Source organism: Aulonocara sp. 'chitande type north' Nkhata Bay, linkage group LG7, assembly GCF_057382095.1.
Source record: "Aulonocara sp. 'chitande type north' Nkhata Bay isolate Kocher_YH1m ecotype deep benthic linkage group LG7, A_spYH_male_GT1.1, whole genome shotgun sequence".
Lineage (NCBI taxonomy): Eukaryota > Metazoa > Chordata > Actinopteri > Cichliformes > Cichlidae > Aulonocara > Aulonocara sp. 'chitande type north' Nkhata Bay.
In genome coordinates this window covers 55,060,784-55,078,562 of record NC_141350.1, presented here as the reverse complement: position 1 = coordinate 55,078,562, position 17,779 = coordinate 55,060,784, and the positions used below count along the sequence as shown (strand labels likewise).

The window sequence follows — 17,779 nt, the reverse complement described above, 5'->3', positions numbered from 1 at the left end:
TTAAAATTTCATCGATATCCCACACAAACACCTTTGCGACCCTCAACAACATACGGTACAAAATATCTACATAGCCGTTTTTAATTAGGTGCGATAAGCCGTTGGGTTTCCCCTCTTCGAGGCTCAAGGTTCAACACATTCCTGACTGCACTGGTCAGTATGATTTTAATCTGTTTTCACAGGCTGGCGGCACAGACAGACAATCTTGTTTGGAATTCTCGTCCCACTTAACTGTGAGACCTTCAGTCTCATCTTGTGAACATACCAGAAAGGAATCAAGGGTGGCAGCCTGCTTTTTTGTATGCATCCCACATGTGCTCACTGGAAAAACATCTGAGCCCAACACTGGGATATCATATCTTTACCCTGTCATATCTTTCAGGGGCATCTCTCTGGAGCCACACATAGCTTTGTCATTGCAGCTGAAAAAACAACAACGTGGGGTGACATCAGAGTCAGCGAATCGCAGTGTTGATACAGCGGAGGCACATCAGAGCTGAAGACTGTGCTCGACACTCACGGTGTTGAGTCAAAGTGCAGAATTAAGTGCGAAAGACACACCAAAACCACTTTGAAAACTATGAGGAGACGACGAGCTGTGACACCGCAGGGGCACCCTGATCATAATGACACGTAGGGGAAGACTGAGCAGCCTGTCAGGAGGGGCACTTCACCACAAACGGGGCATGAGAAGTGCAAAAGTGGTCTGCAGTCGAGCTGAGAAACTTACAGGCCCTGGTTTTACATGAATTGCAAACACTAGTAACGTCTAATTAAATAGACTATCCCATCATACTGAAACGCAGAGTTTTGATTGTAGAGTAAACTGACAAATTTACAGCCTCAGCAAAGTAAGAAGCACTTTCTCAGAAACATAAAATAATCATGTGGTACTATGGTATTTGCTGTTACCAAAATCCCAGTTTGAACTCCATTTAACTGCCACAAATGCCATTTTACTTTAGCATGTGGTACCATGACAGACTTAGACACCAAATAAATAACTTAGAAAACAAAAATGTAGAGTAGGTTTTAAAAATTTAAGTAAGAAATTGGCAGTGGACATGGGCATGCCATCTGGGCTGACTGTTATTTAATAAATAATTTAGTGAAATTTGCCCTAAAAAAATCTCAAAGGCCACTCATCAATTAAGCATCAAAATTCAGTTTAACTAAGTAGGACTTACTTTGGACCACAGACAAGTGAAGACACTGAGAAAGTCAATGTAACACTTTTGAATTATGATCAGTTTTGTGCTTTAAAGAGATGATATTGAAGTAAACTGAGTGTATTAAAACAGATAGAAAAGAGATTTACAGTGTTTTAAAATATACTTTACTCTCAATCAGCTTTATACTGTGCAACACAGTAAAAGATTAATCTCAAAACACTATACTCTTTTATTCCAAGTACTTTTTACTTACAAAAAAGTGATGTCACATATTTAGGCACACCGACCAGGATTTGGAAACATGTTAATAAAGATAATATACTTCATACAGACTTTTTGTGGTGCTGGTATTTATGGAACAAATATTAATAATTATAAATTAAGGAAGCCAAGGTATCCATTTCCTTATGTTAAATTACAAAACAAAAATCAATCCACTGATTTGCTTTTAGCGTAACAAAAGAACATTTCAAAACAAACCATTTAAACTGAAACACGAGTTCAAACCCTCACAACTTTGCATAAACGTATTGGCATATCCTTCACATTTAAAGGACAGATTTGAGTGGGTAACAGTGCAAGATATATGTTAAACGTCACATGGAGCAAGGAGCTGAGAGCAAACAGCATTGCAGCTTTGGTTTCTATAGTGACAAGTCTGGGAAATGTGACAAACAAAACACGAGCATCATTGACTCCTTAATGACAAATAGGTCTACGGCTCTGTTTTTCTGTAGCAGCAGTATTGTTGTTTGTTGTGCTCAGCTGTCAATCAACATGCAGGGCAGGTTAAGGGTCGCGGCCCACATTCGGACAGCGGCCGCCTGCTCTCAGCAGGAAGCATTTCCTGCTCTAGTCTGCATGCTGCTTTCAGTGGAAGGTCAAACACCTAGGGGTCAAAGGTCAAAGAGGATGCGTATATGAAAGAAATTAGTTTCTCCTGCTCAGATTCTAGACATGCAAATGTATAGTGTAGCTCCCCTCAGAGACAACACTATGCACTTATATACCTCAACCGGTCGTGATCTGACGAAGATTCACTGGTGAAGATAGACAGAGATTAATAATAACTAGTGATTTATAAACACACGGTGAGTGAAAAAGAAACACTCAGTCCATCAGGGGCCCCCAGCAGCCTAGACCTGTTGCAGAGTAACTAAGAGAGGATTCAGGGTCACTTGATCCAGCCCTAACCTGATACAGCCTAAGATAAAACGTCTGAGAGAGCAGATAAGAATCTCTGAGTAAGGCCCAGGTGGATGATAGATAACAAATAAAACTGGTTTTTGAGTTTTCCAGCAAGGATGGTTGGGGCTAAACATTAGGCTTCCAAATGAATTAAAGTGTCTGGAGTGAAAGATTGCTGCCATCCACCCTCCTCAGCCTTTGCTTTTATGGGACAATTAGCGGTGTTGATTCATTTAAACTAATCCGCTGTAACCAGATTTATGTAAGGCAGAGTAAAGGTGCTGCTGTTAATGACTTTCTGAATTCTTTGGTATTGGCTGTTCTCTTTTAAAAACAAACAAAAATTGTTGTAAAACTTCACCTTTCCCCACAAAGGAAAATTCCTACTGTTGTAATTCACAGTAAACAAAACACTACAATATCGGTAATATCCGCCTAAGCCCAGGGCCCCCAGGCTCCAGTGGGGCCTGGGTCACATCTAGGGTCATCGTCAGGAAAGTTTATGGGCTGAGCACTTTTTTGGTGGTGCTCTAGTCTACAGAGGAGATGCTCGACTACCTTGGGGAACTGAGCAGACACCTCATTTCTCTCTTCTGGATCCTTTTCAATGTTAAACAGCATGACAGGCTTCAGCTGATCTACCTCAGAGGAGCTTGAGTCGGAGGTGTTGCCGTCAGGTCGGGGGAACCAAACGTCACATCCTGGGGATAACAAAAAGGACATTAGCAGTATTGTTAAGAAGGGAAGAAAACCCCATCTGCATTTTCTGTTCAGCTTGTTTGTTCTTTTTTCCTGCCCTACTTATTATAGATGAATTTTATCATGTGCAAAAACTGAGACGCACTGCTAAAATTGCACTTTTCTTATATTAGAATATCTCAGGGATTAAATGTGTAGTTAAACTTCTTTACTGACAGAAAGGGGAGTTTCACTGGTCCGGTCCACTTAAGATCAGACAGAAAAAAAAAAAAAAAGAATAATAATTTAAATAAATAAAAATGACCAGGCAACCACTGCTTTTCCTAGTGGCAACAAGGCTGCCATCTTTTTACTCTAGTGTGACTGAGCCATAAGGCAACTTGCTTCTTACTGGTTAGATCGATCACTTAGTATTGGTATTAGAACAATAATTTAAAAAAATAACTAAATAAATAAATCCTCCAAGACCCAGAATACATTTTTACCCCCCCCCCATATAAATATACATTTTCCACAGTGTGATCACAATGTAATGGGCCAAGTGGTACCCAGTGGGCAGGGCCACGGCTAATGGCACTTGGGCTCATTGACCAGACCACAGACTGAAGATAAAAGATGGTCTCTGGGTCTCAAAAATGAAGGAAGAGAGAACTATTTTCCTCCTGCACAATGAGGACATGCTGTCAGCTCTGACAACAACAACTTTACCGTTTTACATAAGATATATTCAAATATTTGCTACTACCAAACTTTACTTCATGTATTGCTACTTTATGACGTTGGACTTTTACTTGGGATGGAGTGTTTGATTGTATTAAGTTCTTTTTTCTTTCTTTTTTTTTTAAATAAAGATAAGAAATGAATGTCTTCCTGTGCATTACTGTGTTTCATATTCTACGTCCCACTTAGACTAAATATGACATTAGAAGTGACAGAAGATACTGACCTGGGTACCCAGTCAGTAGCTTCCACTTTGAAGATCGAATGGCTGCGTGAATGGACACATTGAAGCCGGAGTTGGCCACCTGAGCCAAAGTTAACTCGCGCTGCCTGCCAGGACCTGTAGACAGAGGAGGACAGAGGACAGAGCTGATTCAAAGAAACCATCCATCTTAAAAACTACAGTTCGCTGATTAAGATGATATTAGTCCACCCCTGGATACAAAGCGCCTTCTGTGGATCGGAAACCAAATGAGAAGGTGGACTGGCATCAGCATACTTGACAATCACAGTTGGCATCAGGTGAAGGGTGTGAAAATAAATGTACTAATAACAGACTCTTGTGCTGCAAAATCTGCAGTGAAATAGAACAGTTTAAATAAACAAACCCCACGAAAATCCCTCCTGTTCGAGAACAAAAGTTGTTTTTTTAAATGTATACATTTCTGCAAACACACAGAACTTTGGGCCTGGAGGAATTTGACAGATACGGTGGTAATGTGGTCGACTCAGCACCATTCCTCCATGTTTGCCAAATATAATGAATAATGTGCTGTTAGTGCAGTTGTGCAGACACAAAGACAGAAACAAGGGTCGCAGTTACCAATGAGCACACTTTTATCAGTTTCATAGGGCCAAAGTAAATAACTGATCTTCCTTTTGATGGTGTAGAAATATCTGCAACTTCCAGTGATGGGAATAACGGCGTTACAAGTAACGGCGTTACTAATGGTGTTACTTTTTTCAGTAACGGGTTAAACTAATTACTATTCCTATCGTTTCAACGCCGTTACGGTTACTAACAAGAAAATGCAGTCGCGTTACTATTTTTCAACAAACAGACGGTTGAAGCTGTGTTCAGCTTACTGCACCTTATATCAGTTACACGGAAGTAGCTGTAAGTAATCCGGGCGCTACAGCTTTAAACAGCTGCGCGCGCTCCCGCGGACGGCAATCACTTTCTGGTAGACGATCACTTTTTGGCACAACACCTGGAGCTAAATGGGCAAAACAATGAGAGAGATTTGTGACGTTTAGCGTGTTTGGAGTGTGTAGTGTTGTGGATAGTTTTGTGTTGTGTGTCAGAACAATGAGGTGACTGCTGTCTCCAGGTATCAGGCTGTGATGTTCTCCTTTATAGTGGACAGAAATTATTTTTTTGTAGTGGCACAAATAATCTGTGCGGCATCTTATTGAATGCAGAACAGCTGATTGTTCTGTAAATAGTTTGAAATGGTTATTTAAAAAAAAAAAAAAGAGAAAAAAAAAAGGGGGGTAAAAGGTAAATGGCTGCAAATAACTTTGTTTGCAAAACTTGTGCATATGATTTTAAAATTGACAATTTATATTTGCATTTAAAGTTATGAAATATGATTCAATAAACATGTTTGTGGTTGTTACATTAAAAAACAACTTTTTCTACTCTGATTTTACGTTTTTTGTCCGATTTTAGATCAATTGTGTTAATACAGTATGCCAAAATGAAAACATAACTGTAAATTCAGGCACGTGAGGTTGTGCTGAAAACAATGATACCAAACAAGACAAAGTAAATAGTTTTTAAAGGTGAAATGTAGAGGACACATCAAAAGTAGTCAAAAATAGCCAATTATACCCTGGAGCCCAGAGGGGTAAACATTTTTTTTTTTTTAAAAGTAACGCAATAGTTACTTTTCAAGTAATTAATTACTTTTAGAATCTTGTAACTCAGTTACTTTTTTTGAAGTAATAACTAGTAACTATAATCAATTACCCTTTCAAAGTAACTTGCCCAACACTGTGTATTTCTAACCCTTATGGAAAATGTCTCCCAGGAGTGAGTACACATCTCCGCACCTTCAAACACAGGAGATCTGGCCTTCTCAGGTTCATACCGCTGTTGACCCCAACAATATGGTCCTGGTTAGACAGTCAAGTACAAGCAAGTCATTTCAGCCTCCTAACGCTGTCAAAAACAAGCATGTCCTCAACATTCTTCACATAAAGAGAAATCCGCACCCACACAAAGCCAAAGTTCCCCATCGGGGCTTGTTTAATAGAGCCGATCCTGCCGCAGCAACATGAGTGAGGGAATTAAAACACTTCCGATCTCAGCTTTTTTGCGACCACATGATAAAAGCTTCGACAATGAATTCTTTGCTGATCGTTGTGCGAATGACGTGTGGGTATCTCAAACACTTCCAAATGCAGAGCTAAGCTGCTCAGCTCATTTCAGATCAGCATCGCTCACATGGTTGCGTAAGAATGGGGTGTTCAGATTCAGGTGTGAACACAGTTATGTAAGCAGGTGATTAATGATTGACAGGCTTGATTAATTATGCTGCGCACGAGCTTCTTCTTCTATTCTTAAAAAGGGACTGGACCTCAAACCCCAACAGATTGCCCGCAGTGTACACATGTCCATTTCTTACATTCATTCTTTGCAGGACAAAGGAGGCTGCACTCATCTGGATCCACAGCAGGATGACATACAAACAGGAGGAAGGGAGGGAGGGAGGAACAGTGGGAAGAGACCCCGAGTGAGCAAGAGAAGTTTCTAGAGGGAGAGCTGAGGAGTGATTTAAGGCTTGGGTGAAGTCCAGGAATCGTTCTCTCAGCAAGTGAGAAGTTCAGGAACCCCTCTGTGGCCCATTTAGCCACAATCCTTTTACTCACAAAGCGACAGCAAAGAAGATTTTGAAAAAGAGACTTGAAAGGAGTGAAAAAAAAAAAAAAAAAAAAAAAAAAAAAAGCATGAAGAGGAGAAGGAAAAGGAGAGGGAGGTCTCAAAGAGGGGCTGGGTTATAATAGGAAAGAAGAAAAAGGGGAAAAAAGAGAAGAATTTCAGCCTGGAAGGGAGGGTGGGTGTCAAAGCGGTGGCCGACAATAAACTTTCAAACATAAAACATGAGGTTGAAAGCTTGTAAAGCAGTGCTTTCCTTATCAAGCCAATGATTTAAATGTTAATGACCACCAGTAAACTTTGAGGGTAATTTGAGCAACACTGGCTGAAGCTGTACAAACAGCCTGTTTCAAAACAGACAATAAATCACTGTTTGGATTTTCTGGAATTATTCGTTTAAACAGGTTTGCGAATGAGGGATTTTATTAAGTTAAAGCTTCATTTACCAATATTTGTATTTGGTTTTCTTCCTCTCAGCTTGGTGCAACCAACTATTACAGCTTTCACATTACATTTTTTCAATGATTGTTTTTGTGTCTTTAAGCTTGTTTTGGTTTGACAATCAGCAACTTTAAACTTTTGTTACTCTAGTTCAGTACAAGAGGCCCTGATAAACTCAAAGTATACTCCCTGCTCAGCAATAAACAGCCCACCAAAGACATCAGCAACCAGTTAATCTGAGCCCACGGTTGCCCCTAAAGAACTGCTGATGGATGCTAATATTGTTTTGTTCCTCATTTTTGATGTCTACTACACATCATTAAAGACAGAACATACTGTACTTTGTAAAAGTCCTGAGCCATCCTTTATTTCTTTATATCTGGCTTCCAAGGACCTAATTTTGTCCTTGATAGTTATCTTGAGCAAAAGTTCTCCAAACTCTTAGATGTTTTCTTGGGACACGGTCTGCTTTTTAACTCATTTTCAGTCTAATCCTGTACACTGCCATTTTAGAAACACACTGCAGGCGGTTTAGTGTCACGTCTAAGCCTAACCTGCATACCTAACACCGACCTATCAGTCAAGGATGAAAAAGACATCTAACTCGAGGAATAAATCAGTATTGTATGAACATGCAACAGACAACTTAGCAAAGAACCAATTTTTAATTGGCTCTTTCAGCACTGTGTTACTGTCAGCCTGTCACAAAAACAGTTTGCTTTCACTACTTAAGTTGAATCTAAGAAAAATGCCAAAGATCAAACAGTTTGACAGGCATTAACTGACAAAAACCTGCCAAACCTGCCATGGTGTGCAGTGTTCCTTTAAAACAATTTGAGGAAAAGACAAGTAGGACAAAATTATAAGAATCAGGCTTTATGGACATGACTTTCAGATATTGTTCATCTGCTGTACACAGTTTTAAGAAACAAGAAAAAAAAAAAACAACACAGATACCTAACACAGGGCCAGAGCAAAGCATCTGTCATCAATTCACCCATCTACTGTTCACTGAAGCCTTATCAGAAATGGTCTCTATGGAAAGATGGTTGTCAAAAAGCCATTCTTAAGGAAGGCAAGCAGAGAGAGAAGACTGGGGATGCCAAACACACAAGAAGTGGACTGAAAATCAGTGCCAACGGGTCTTATGGGATCATGAATTCTAATTTCAGTCAGTAGACGTCGACAGTAGAGGCCCGTGAGTTTATATGCTCATCTGTAACACATGGTTGAGGCTCTTTCATGGTTTTGGGCTGCATTTCATTCAGTGGTTTTTAGGAAGAAAAATGAAGGACTTTCGAACGAAGAAAAGTACCGTCAGATTTTCATCCATTGTGCAATACCATCTCCAAAGTACCTGATTCACAATGGCTTCTTTTCAGCGTGACATTGATAGCAGATAAACTGGCAATACAGTAAAAGCATACCTGGAAATACACATGCACACACACACACATCATGGATTGGCCTCCCCGGGGCCCGTAACTCAACATTATTTCCGCACTTGCATCATCTTGACAGAGAACGGAACAAACAGGGACTCACTGGTGAGCATTGAGGCCTGGTCCAACCCACCCACTAGAGAGTCGCTAATGTAGATAAGTGAACATGATCCCACCAGTGAACACCAAAGGTTGCCCTTAAACCTGAAATTAAGCCCAGATCTGTGCAGTGCTTAGCTGACTTGAAATACGGATTGACGTCGAACACTGAAAATCTCATATTAAAGCAGGCTGACGTTCATTGTTGAATATGGACTCGGGAAGGAGCGTGACTTGTACAAACTCTAAAGGACTGCTGTTCAAAGAAATCCAGATAATATTTTGAAAAGCCCCTAATACATAAGACTACTGTTTGTTTCACATATGTTTGATCAACATATTAATATCTGTCTGATACATCTGTGAAGCTTTTCAGTCCCAAAAAAGTTTGCAAAAAAAAGAAACAGAGAGCAACCAAGGCTCAGTTGGTAGAGTGTGCTGTCCACTAATAGCAAGGTTGGTGGCTCAGGTTGCAGTTCCTCCACACGTCTGCGTGTCCTTGGGCAAGAAACTAAACCAAAAGTAGCTCCCTATGGCAGGACGGCATCTTGTAGGTCTCTGCTGCTTTAAAAATGCTGTAGGAGAAACACTTTAGAGCATTTTGGAAAAACCACCAAGGTTAAAAAGGTGCTATATAAGCAGGATTTTTTTTTTTTTTACCATTTCAGTCCCCTTGGACCTTTACTATTTTTAAATGTGTAACTGAGGTGTAGTATCCGCCCCAAAAGTCAGAAAGCACGGCCCCAGATAACTGCCCTGCTACCTCCCCAGAGATGGAAGCGGTTTGGTCCACTAAATATTAAGTGGTTTAGACAAGGATGAGTCCAAAAAAAGCAGTCCCATAGCAGATTTCCTGTAAAACCTCCCTACAATCAGAGGTTAAAGAGCGAACACCCGCCCTGCCCTCTAACATCAGCTTTCTCAGATTTCCTCCCTGGCGACTGATTACAGTGTCAACAGTGAATGATTAGAGTTTCACCCCCGTGTTATCAGCATTCCTCAGAAGAAAACAAAATATCTGTTATATACGAAACAGTGAGGGGAAAAAAAATCTGATAAAATTCTCTGGATTCAGCTCATTTTAACTAAGATTCCAAACACTCTTTACAAACCTAACAATTTCAAACACTCTTTTTGCTTTATTCAAATGTTATATAAGACTCTATTCTAAGGTCTAAGCTCAAACAATGATCCTTTCATACAGGCTTAATGAGAAAACACAGCAGAATTACATTGTTAGTAAGAAAAGGAGAACATATCCTACACTGCAAGCACACAGAGGAGGAGGAGGTCAGTGCATGAGGTTTTCATCATCTTAAACCTTCACTGGCATGTGAATTATGACTAAGAGTGTTTAAGCTTGCCTGTGTGAGTTTCATCCTCAGTACACAAGCATGCAGGTTAGGCTTAGCCGTGACACTAAACTGCCTGCAGTGTGTGATAAACAGATGATCTGCCAGGCAGCCTGCAGTCCACCTTTGACCCAATGTGAGTACACTCCAGATACCCATGACCCTGCACAGGACGAGCAGACTGATTTACAGCAGCGCCGCTTAAGAACAGCTAAAATCCATATCATGATTACCTGTCACATTTATTGCAATAACAGGTCAGCCCTCCATCGTTCTTTACTGCTTATTCAATTCAGGGTCGCTGGCGAGCAACCTATACTCTAGCTGTTATAGGGCAAGAGGTTGGGTAGCACCAGACCTGTCACCAGTTCGTCACAGGGCCCATCACTTCTCTTAATTACTATTTTTTTTTTTTTTTTAAATGCAAGTGAATGTAACTAATCTGCATAATGTTTTAATTATCTGCACTGTGCAGAAAAGAAAATAATTTAACATAATTATTGTATTATAAAGAGTTACATGGATCTTTGGAAACTCATTTCTAGATCTGTATCTTTTTTCATTAGCTCTACCAAAATAGTTTTGAATAATTAAAAGCTCAAAATAGTCACATCCACTGGTCAGCTGGGACCTTTCTCTGCGGGGCTTGCCTGTCTCAGGGTATTCTCTCCCACAGCCCAAAGACACAATTATACGATGTGTTAGCCCTTTGATGGACTGGCGACCAGTCCAGGGTGTACCCTGACCTCACGCTATGACAGCTGGGATAGACTCCACCTACCTGGAGACACCGAACTGAATAAGCAGTGATGGTCAGTTTATACTTTCTATTTTTTTTTTTTAATGAATCATATACATTCAATTTAGCTTCACTGAAGATTTTCTTCTTGGGGTCATTTCCCACCAGTGGGGTCATCCCACCAGTCCTTTAAACCAGCACTATTGTGATTAGCTGCACCCTCATAAACAAAAGCTTTAATAAACAACAGGTAGGTGGAGCTTCTGTGCTCACAGTCGAAACAGTGTTTCCAAGTTGATCATATCAGGGCTATCTGATATTTATGACATCATACATGTAGCTGTTTAGCAGCTTCCCCAAAGCAATGCCCACTCATGTATTTTCAATGGATTCCTTCTAAGTTCATGACAATGTATCAGATGGTTGAAGACATTATTACACACAAATCAATCCATATTTCCAGTATAATTTTCTATTTTCTATTAAATAACCTTAAAAAAAAAATACTCACTCAACCTTTAGGGAAAGGCGTAATTGACTTTAACAATGGACATTCTGTGAAATCAGCAGTTTGAATTAATTGAGAAAATTTTCAGACATACTGAAAAAAAGATTTCCAATAATGTTAAAGTGGAAAAAAGAAATGTGAACTTACATGGAGCAATGTCATAATACAGAGGGTCGATGTTGTGCAGCAGCTCCAGTCTGGGTGAGGCAAACCCTTTGCTGTAAGATAAAAGCAGTGTTGCACTTCAATAAGAGAACACACAACCAACACACCACGCTGACTCATGTGCTGTGAAACCCACCGGGATCTGTAAATCTGAAGCAGCTGGCTGTTGCTCACCAGGCGGTCATATGCGCTGACCGCACTCCACCACAGAGAAAACGCACCACTTTCTCTGACCACACTGACTGATAACACAACTGAAATAAGTCTCACTCTCTCACTGGGTGCTTCCCTGTTCTGGGCCTTCGTTTGGTTTACCCTTCCCAGGCCGTGCTGTCGGGGCTGCTGTTTTCTGCAACTGGGACGTCCAATTAAAACACAATGAAAGCAGCGTTTTGTGCTCTGTAGTGCTGCTCACACGGCCGTGCCAGCAGCTGGTGGTCAGCTGACACGCAACGGCCAATCGAGTCAAGTGGAGGCTGCGAGTAGTAGTTTGCGGTCCTGGCTAAGCCTCGATTTTCTGCCGGGGCTCTGCTGTAGCCCTCAATTTCACCTCTTTCACTGTGTCCGCATTTAGTTTACAAATATAATGCGTCAGTCAAATGGGACACAGTGACAGCTCGCCTCACATGGAAAGCACATCTGTGGTCTGCAAGCTGCTCCGTGTGACTTATCGATTTACTAATAGCTTCTTTGCAAAGTTCTCCAAAACACAAGAGGTCATCCAGACGTTTAATTGAATATATTACATTTAACAAAATTGCATCATCTCAGGCATGTCCTGACATAAAAGGATTTGCAGCAAAACAAATTAGCTGATCTAACAGGAGGACAGCTTAATTTTTAGTCTGAAGCGAAGCTGGGGGGGGCAGAACAGAGGGATGGATGGACTACAGATTTGTGTGAGAATGACTGATGCAATTTCCTTCTCTTTGAGCTCTCAATGCCACAGCAACAAAGGGCTTATTGAAGAAGCAGGGGCTCCTACGAGAAGAAGACAGAGGTAGCTGGAGAGTGCGAGCATGGGGCGGGGGTGGGGGAGGGTCTGAAAGGGGCACCAAGAGAGGGCAAGCTGTCAAACTTAAGAGCTGGTATCACTCACAAAAACCCTCCAGGCTACAGCCAACTTCCCCCTCAAGTCCTGTGACAGATCTTGACAGTAAAAAAAAAAAACGGCCCAGCTCACCTGATCGCGTTCCACACATCGAAGCCGTCCAGCGGCTTCGTGCCTGTGGTGTTTCCTCCTGCCAGGCCGACAAGTGTAGGCAGCCAGTCGGAGATGTGGATGAGCTCACGGTTCACGGTACCCGGCTGTTTCAGTAACGGGCTGGCAACAAATCCAACGCCTCGGACTCCTCCTTCCCATAGTGACCACTTTCTCCCTCGCAGAGGCCAGTTGCTGCCACCAGACAGCGTTTGACCTCCATTATCTGAAACAACCACAGGGGCAAAAGGTATGAAGATCATTTGTAGATACTGAAACAATGTTCAAAATTTCCCAGAGTCTGGATTTCATATATGTTCAGGTTCCAATGTCACTCTGTGGAAATTCGGTTTCTGAATGTTGATTGTACATCAGCCAAACATTTTATATTTCCAGCAGACATGTGGGAAACCATGAAAATGAATTTAAAGGTGGAAAACCCATCTAAGCGATATGTGCTCAGGTTTTGATGAGTCAAATACTCTTTAAGCAAATGCATAAAGTTGTTTTCTTTCTTCTTCTTTTTTTTTTTAAGGCAAAAAAGCAACAGGAAACTCCTATCACCTGATAACATTTTATCCAGTCAGCTGATATCCTTCCACTTTATGTTACCTAATTCAAGTGAGCTGAATCACTGATCACTGTATGCCAATAAGGTCAACTGTGACTATAGCAGCAACTGTAGCCTTTAACCTTATAGCAAATGAACAGCATCAACAAGCTGCAACATTACAAAGTTTCACAGCTGACACAATGTAATGTGCCAATTTGCTATGGGGGCTACACAGGGTTTTATTTTGTTGTTGTCAATTTCAGATGTGTGACATACAGTCATGTGAAGAACAATCTTCTATAGATTTCACTGCAAATCTATGAATTTTGTTTTGTTTTTTAATAAAACTGCATAAAGTCCAATGATCAGCAATTATTGGGAAACTTCATGTGGTGCTGAGCTAAAGTCAAAGCATCATTAAAGTCATTAGGGATTCATGTACTCTGTAATATGACTGTAAAAATTCAATAGCAATCCATCCAAGCGATGAAGGATTTCAGTTTGAACAACCAATGAAGCAGCTGTCAGTGCACTCCCCAGGGCTGCTATTGCTGAAAACAAGTGATCAGCTGAGACATTAAAACAACACGCCGATGTTGTCTCACTGTCTGACAAATACACCTATAAAATATCCAACCATTACACAAGTGCACACACAGGCGGTTAGACTGTCATCATCCCAATAAGCCGATCCAGTATAAATACGCTTGACCAGTCACATCCAGGCAAGGCTCCCCTTTCACAGGCAAAGTGTCATCCAAGTCCAGGAAGTAGTCTGTGTCGATTCCCGAACGGTTTTTGGAAGAGACCGTCTGCTTCTTAATGTCTTTTCAAGCTGCTTCGCCTCTCTACAGGCCAACTCTGTCTTTCCCAGCTCCCCCAAAAGGTCCCTTCATCCTCGTTGCTCATTTGCTTACAGTAAATTCCCAGTGACGCTGTCAGTTTACAGAAAATGTCATCATAAAGGAAACTCAAAGTCCAACCAAACCAAATTCTGCCAATTCTGTCCTGTTAAGCTTAGTCAGTGATAACAGCTTGACCAGGATGGATTCAAAGTGTGAGCTGGAAATGTGACTAACCAAACAACTGATAAGCCTTCTTTCAGTAAGTTATAGTTAAACATTTATCTGGTCAAATCACAGATTACATAAGCTCTGCACCACATTTACACAGAAGCAGGAAGTACTCTGAGTTTTTCCACTGCTTCAGCTCAGCAGAGTCAGTGTCTGCCCAGCATATGGTTGGCTCAATCCTCAGAATCACAGCGAGCCAAATGTGTAAAGGAACAATGAAACAGGCCACCTACCGTAGCCCACCACAGGCATAAAAACGCTCACACTTTACTTTCACAGCATTGTTCCTGTCTTCTAATTACCCTTTAAAAACACTAAACCCCCTAAAAATAACCCTCAAACGTAGTTACCTACTTCAGATGCAAATCATTAGGATGTTCCACGTGTGGAAACCTGCGAGCAGGCACAGGTTTAAATGATGTGGTTTATGGCCCGTCTTGGCCACATTACGTTCTTCATCAAAGGTTTATTAGATGTTTTTCCTTTGTCTTTTTCTCGGCGAGTTGCCTGTAGAGCTCTACACGAAGACATGAGCTAAGAAAAGTTTTCCTTACTTCTATCAGCCGGCAGTGACGTTTGAACAAACATGGCAAAACACCGCCCTCTAGTGGGCATCCGCAGAAATACAGCTGTCAGCCAAGATAACTTAAAATAAATAAATCTGGGACATTTGAGATCTCTTTCAGCTCGTGGAGACTGATTTCAACATCATGGAGTCAATTTTGGGATTACATGAAGAGATAGACGGCACTGAGACACAGCTCTAATTAGTGCTCAGCTATATAATGCATTATTTCTAAATAAATAAATAAATAAAAACAACATCAACTGTAGAACAAATAGTGGTTTATCTAGCATCTCAGTTTAAAAAACCAAAAACAACAACAACAACAACAACTAATAATTAAACTCATACCAGTTGAGAACACAAGGACCGTGTTGTTCCAGAGTCCCACTTTCTGTAAAGCCAGGGTGATGTTGCCCACCGCCTCATCCATAGCTGACACCATGCCGGCATAGAGCCTGCGATTGGTGTCTGTGATAAAACTGTAGGGAGTCACGTAGCGCTCTGGCACCTGCAGGGGTGCATGGACCGCCTGCAGCGCCACATACATGAAGAGTGGCTGAAAGATAGAGGGAAACGGGGACAGAACATTCACACTGTTGTCATTACAGACGTTAAATGCCCCCCGATGTCTGAGCTGATAACCTTCTATACATGTTAAATCTAGGATTATGATTAAGATAACTAAGGTTAACTCTACGAATTGGTTAGGCCAGCAGTTTCACAGTTAATGTATGTGATGAGATGTTGTGTGTCACCTTTTGAGAGTTGTGTCTCTCAATGATGCTGATGGCCCTCTGGCTCAGCAGCTCAGTGGAATAGACCCCTTCGTATCCTGTGGCGACGTCTTCCCCATCTCTAAGGTCCAACGCACAGCGGCTCAGGTTCAGCGAGCGGCTTTGATAACAGCGGAAGTGAGTGAAGTAATCCTCACCACCTGTCAGGTAACCTGTGGCACACAGCGGGTAATCAATACATTAAAAACAGCTTTAAAAACATTGAAAGCACAGTCATGCATGGTAATTTATCCTGTTATTCTTTATATGTTCATTATATCACTTTATATAGTGAGATGGCAAAAAACCAAAGAATATTAAATATTTATTACATATTTATTATTCTTCTCTGTAAGCTACATATTCACTGTCCATTACAGACACTATTAGCAAAATTTACACGTAATGTCGCAGTTTGTTTTGAGGTCTGCTACGACACAGAATTTTTATCATTCGTAAAGATCTGAATGTGACAGAAATGATTCCCAAAAACCACATAGATAATGAGAATTCTGGTACTGGCAGTTTATATAGCACGTGTCATTCAGACGTGTGTGTATATTGGGTAGTTTGAGAACAGACGGACGTGATCTATGAGACTACGATCAAGATGCCAGATAAATAATGACACTAGTTTTGTTAGGCTTTAAATATAGATGGGAAAGTACTGTATGTGCTCAAAAATTAAAAACAAAAATCATTAAATACATAATGTTATTTAAAAATAATGCAAAATGTCTATAATACTGTTCGACCTCTGGACCAGTAGTATAGGGAAGCATTTTTAATAGTCGCAGTTTTTTTTAATTTATGTCACTCTTTAAAAAACAAGAAGACTTAAATTCTCAATTTGACTCTTACTGGGATAAACAAAGGCTACAATAAAAATGCTGTAGTTGTGGTCAGCTACTGAGGAGCTCATTTCACATGTGAAGAAATTGCAGACTTTGGCATGACACACAGCGAGCAATGCAGCAAGCGGTTAGGAAAGTTTCCTCAGCAGAGGTATACGTGTTGATTTGTCAACAAAATTGTTCAAAAAACAAGATGGCTAAACCTTCGCAAGAACAGTCCTCCCTTAAGGCGCTATGCTCTAGTCCAAACGGTGCTTTTGTCCTCTGCATGTTTAGAACTGGATTTATTCACTTAACAGTGTCCTCTTCAGTGAAGTCAAACATCTTCATCTAAGCCCTCTTCAGTTTTTAGCATGTGGCCTTAGCATCTAAGGTGTCAGCATTAATGATTGGGGTGAACAAAAACCTTGCATTAACTGTTGGGTAACTTCGCTTTTAATACACGAGCTAATATTTTTAGTTCAAATGCAAAAGATTCAAATGTATCATGAAGGTGACGTGTAACTAAGGCAATCGTCACTTACTATGTGCATGATTTTACACAAAGATAAACACATGAGCTGTTACTGAGTAGCATTCATGCAAAATGTGCTCTGTGAAGTGTTTCTTCCACATTATACAAACCAAGGTACGTGTCAAAGCCACGGCGTGTGGGCAGGCAGTCCTTCATGTACATGCCCAGGTGCCACTTGCCGACCATGTGTGTGGCATACCCCGCCTCCTTCATGAGCTGAGGCAGCAGTTTCTCATCCAGAGGAACGCAGTAAGGCTGGCAGGGCCAGATGATCTGGTGCTGCATACCGGTGTGGATCTGAAGTTTAAAGACAAACACAAACGGTTAAGAAGAAATTTGCAATTTAGTAAAAAGGGAACAAAATCGTTAAAAAACAGAAAAGAGGAAAACAACAGCCTTTGTGGTGGCGATGACTCAAACAGAAGTTTCAAAATAAATGTCCTGACTTTGTCTTGTTCTCCTTTCCATCAACATCTATTATTATAATAATAATAATAATAATAATAAGTAATTCCCTAGAAAGACTCCATTAAAATAAAGTTTACAAATCCAAAGTAGAGCCTGTAGGAAGACTGTTCTCATCGTGCAGGGAAGGGTCCTCTGTGATTGGCTTAACCAAATTTCACAAGAAAAAAAAAAAAAGAAAAAAAGAAAGAAAATCTAACTATTGTTTAGAAGTGTTGGTTATAATAACGGGGATTGTTCCTTACAGGAAAGACAATTTAACATGCATAAACACCAAATAATGCCACGAAACATGTGACGTTAACATCGGACATAAGAGTGTTAGCTCGCTAGCTAGCTGGAATCACAATGACCTCCATCAGTGACTCTTCA

At 40.7% G+C, this 17,779-nt stretch overlaps 1 protein-coding gene across 3 annotated transcripts in view; it reads right to left on the bottom strand.

Annotated features, from left to right (window-relative positions):
* The window catches only part of arsb (arylsulfatase B), a 56,952-nt gene that overhangs the window by 33,561 nt on the left and 5,612 nt on the right, over nt 1-17,779 (bottom strand). The window contains exons 2-9 of one of the 3 annotated variants that reach the window (XM_086301414.1): nt 17,053-17,239; nt 15,557-15,747; nt 15,150-15,357; nt 12,590-12,833; nt 11,389-11,459; nt 4,006-4,119; nt 3,003-3,061; nt 1,040-2,061 (exon numbers count right to left, since the gene is read on the bottom strand). In XM_086301414.1, coding sequence (XP_086157540.1) covers nt 1,945-2,061; nt 3,003-3,061; nt 4,006-4,119; nt 11,389-11,459; nt 12,590-12,833; nt 15,150-15,357; nt 15,557-15,747; nt 17,053-17,239 — 1,191 coding nt within the window. In that variant the 3' untranslated portion in view covers nt 1,040-1,944. Of the gene's footprint in view, nt 1-1,039; nt 3,062-4,005; nt 4,120-11,388; nt 11,460-12,589; nt 12,834-15,149; nt 15,358-15,556; nt 15,748-17,052; nt 17,240-17,779 lie in introns of those variants that run through there. The other 2 variants (XR_015130436.1, XM_086301413.1) reach the window with 2 other exon arrangements.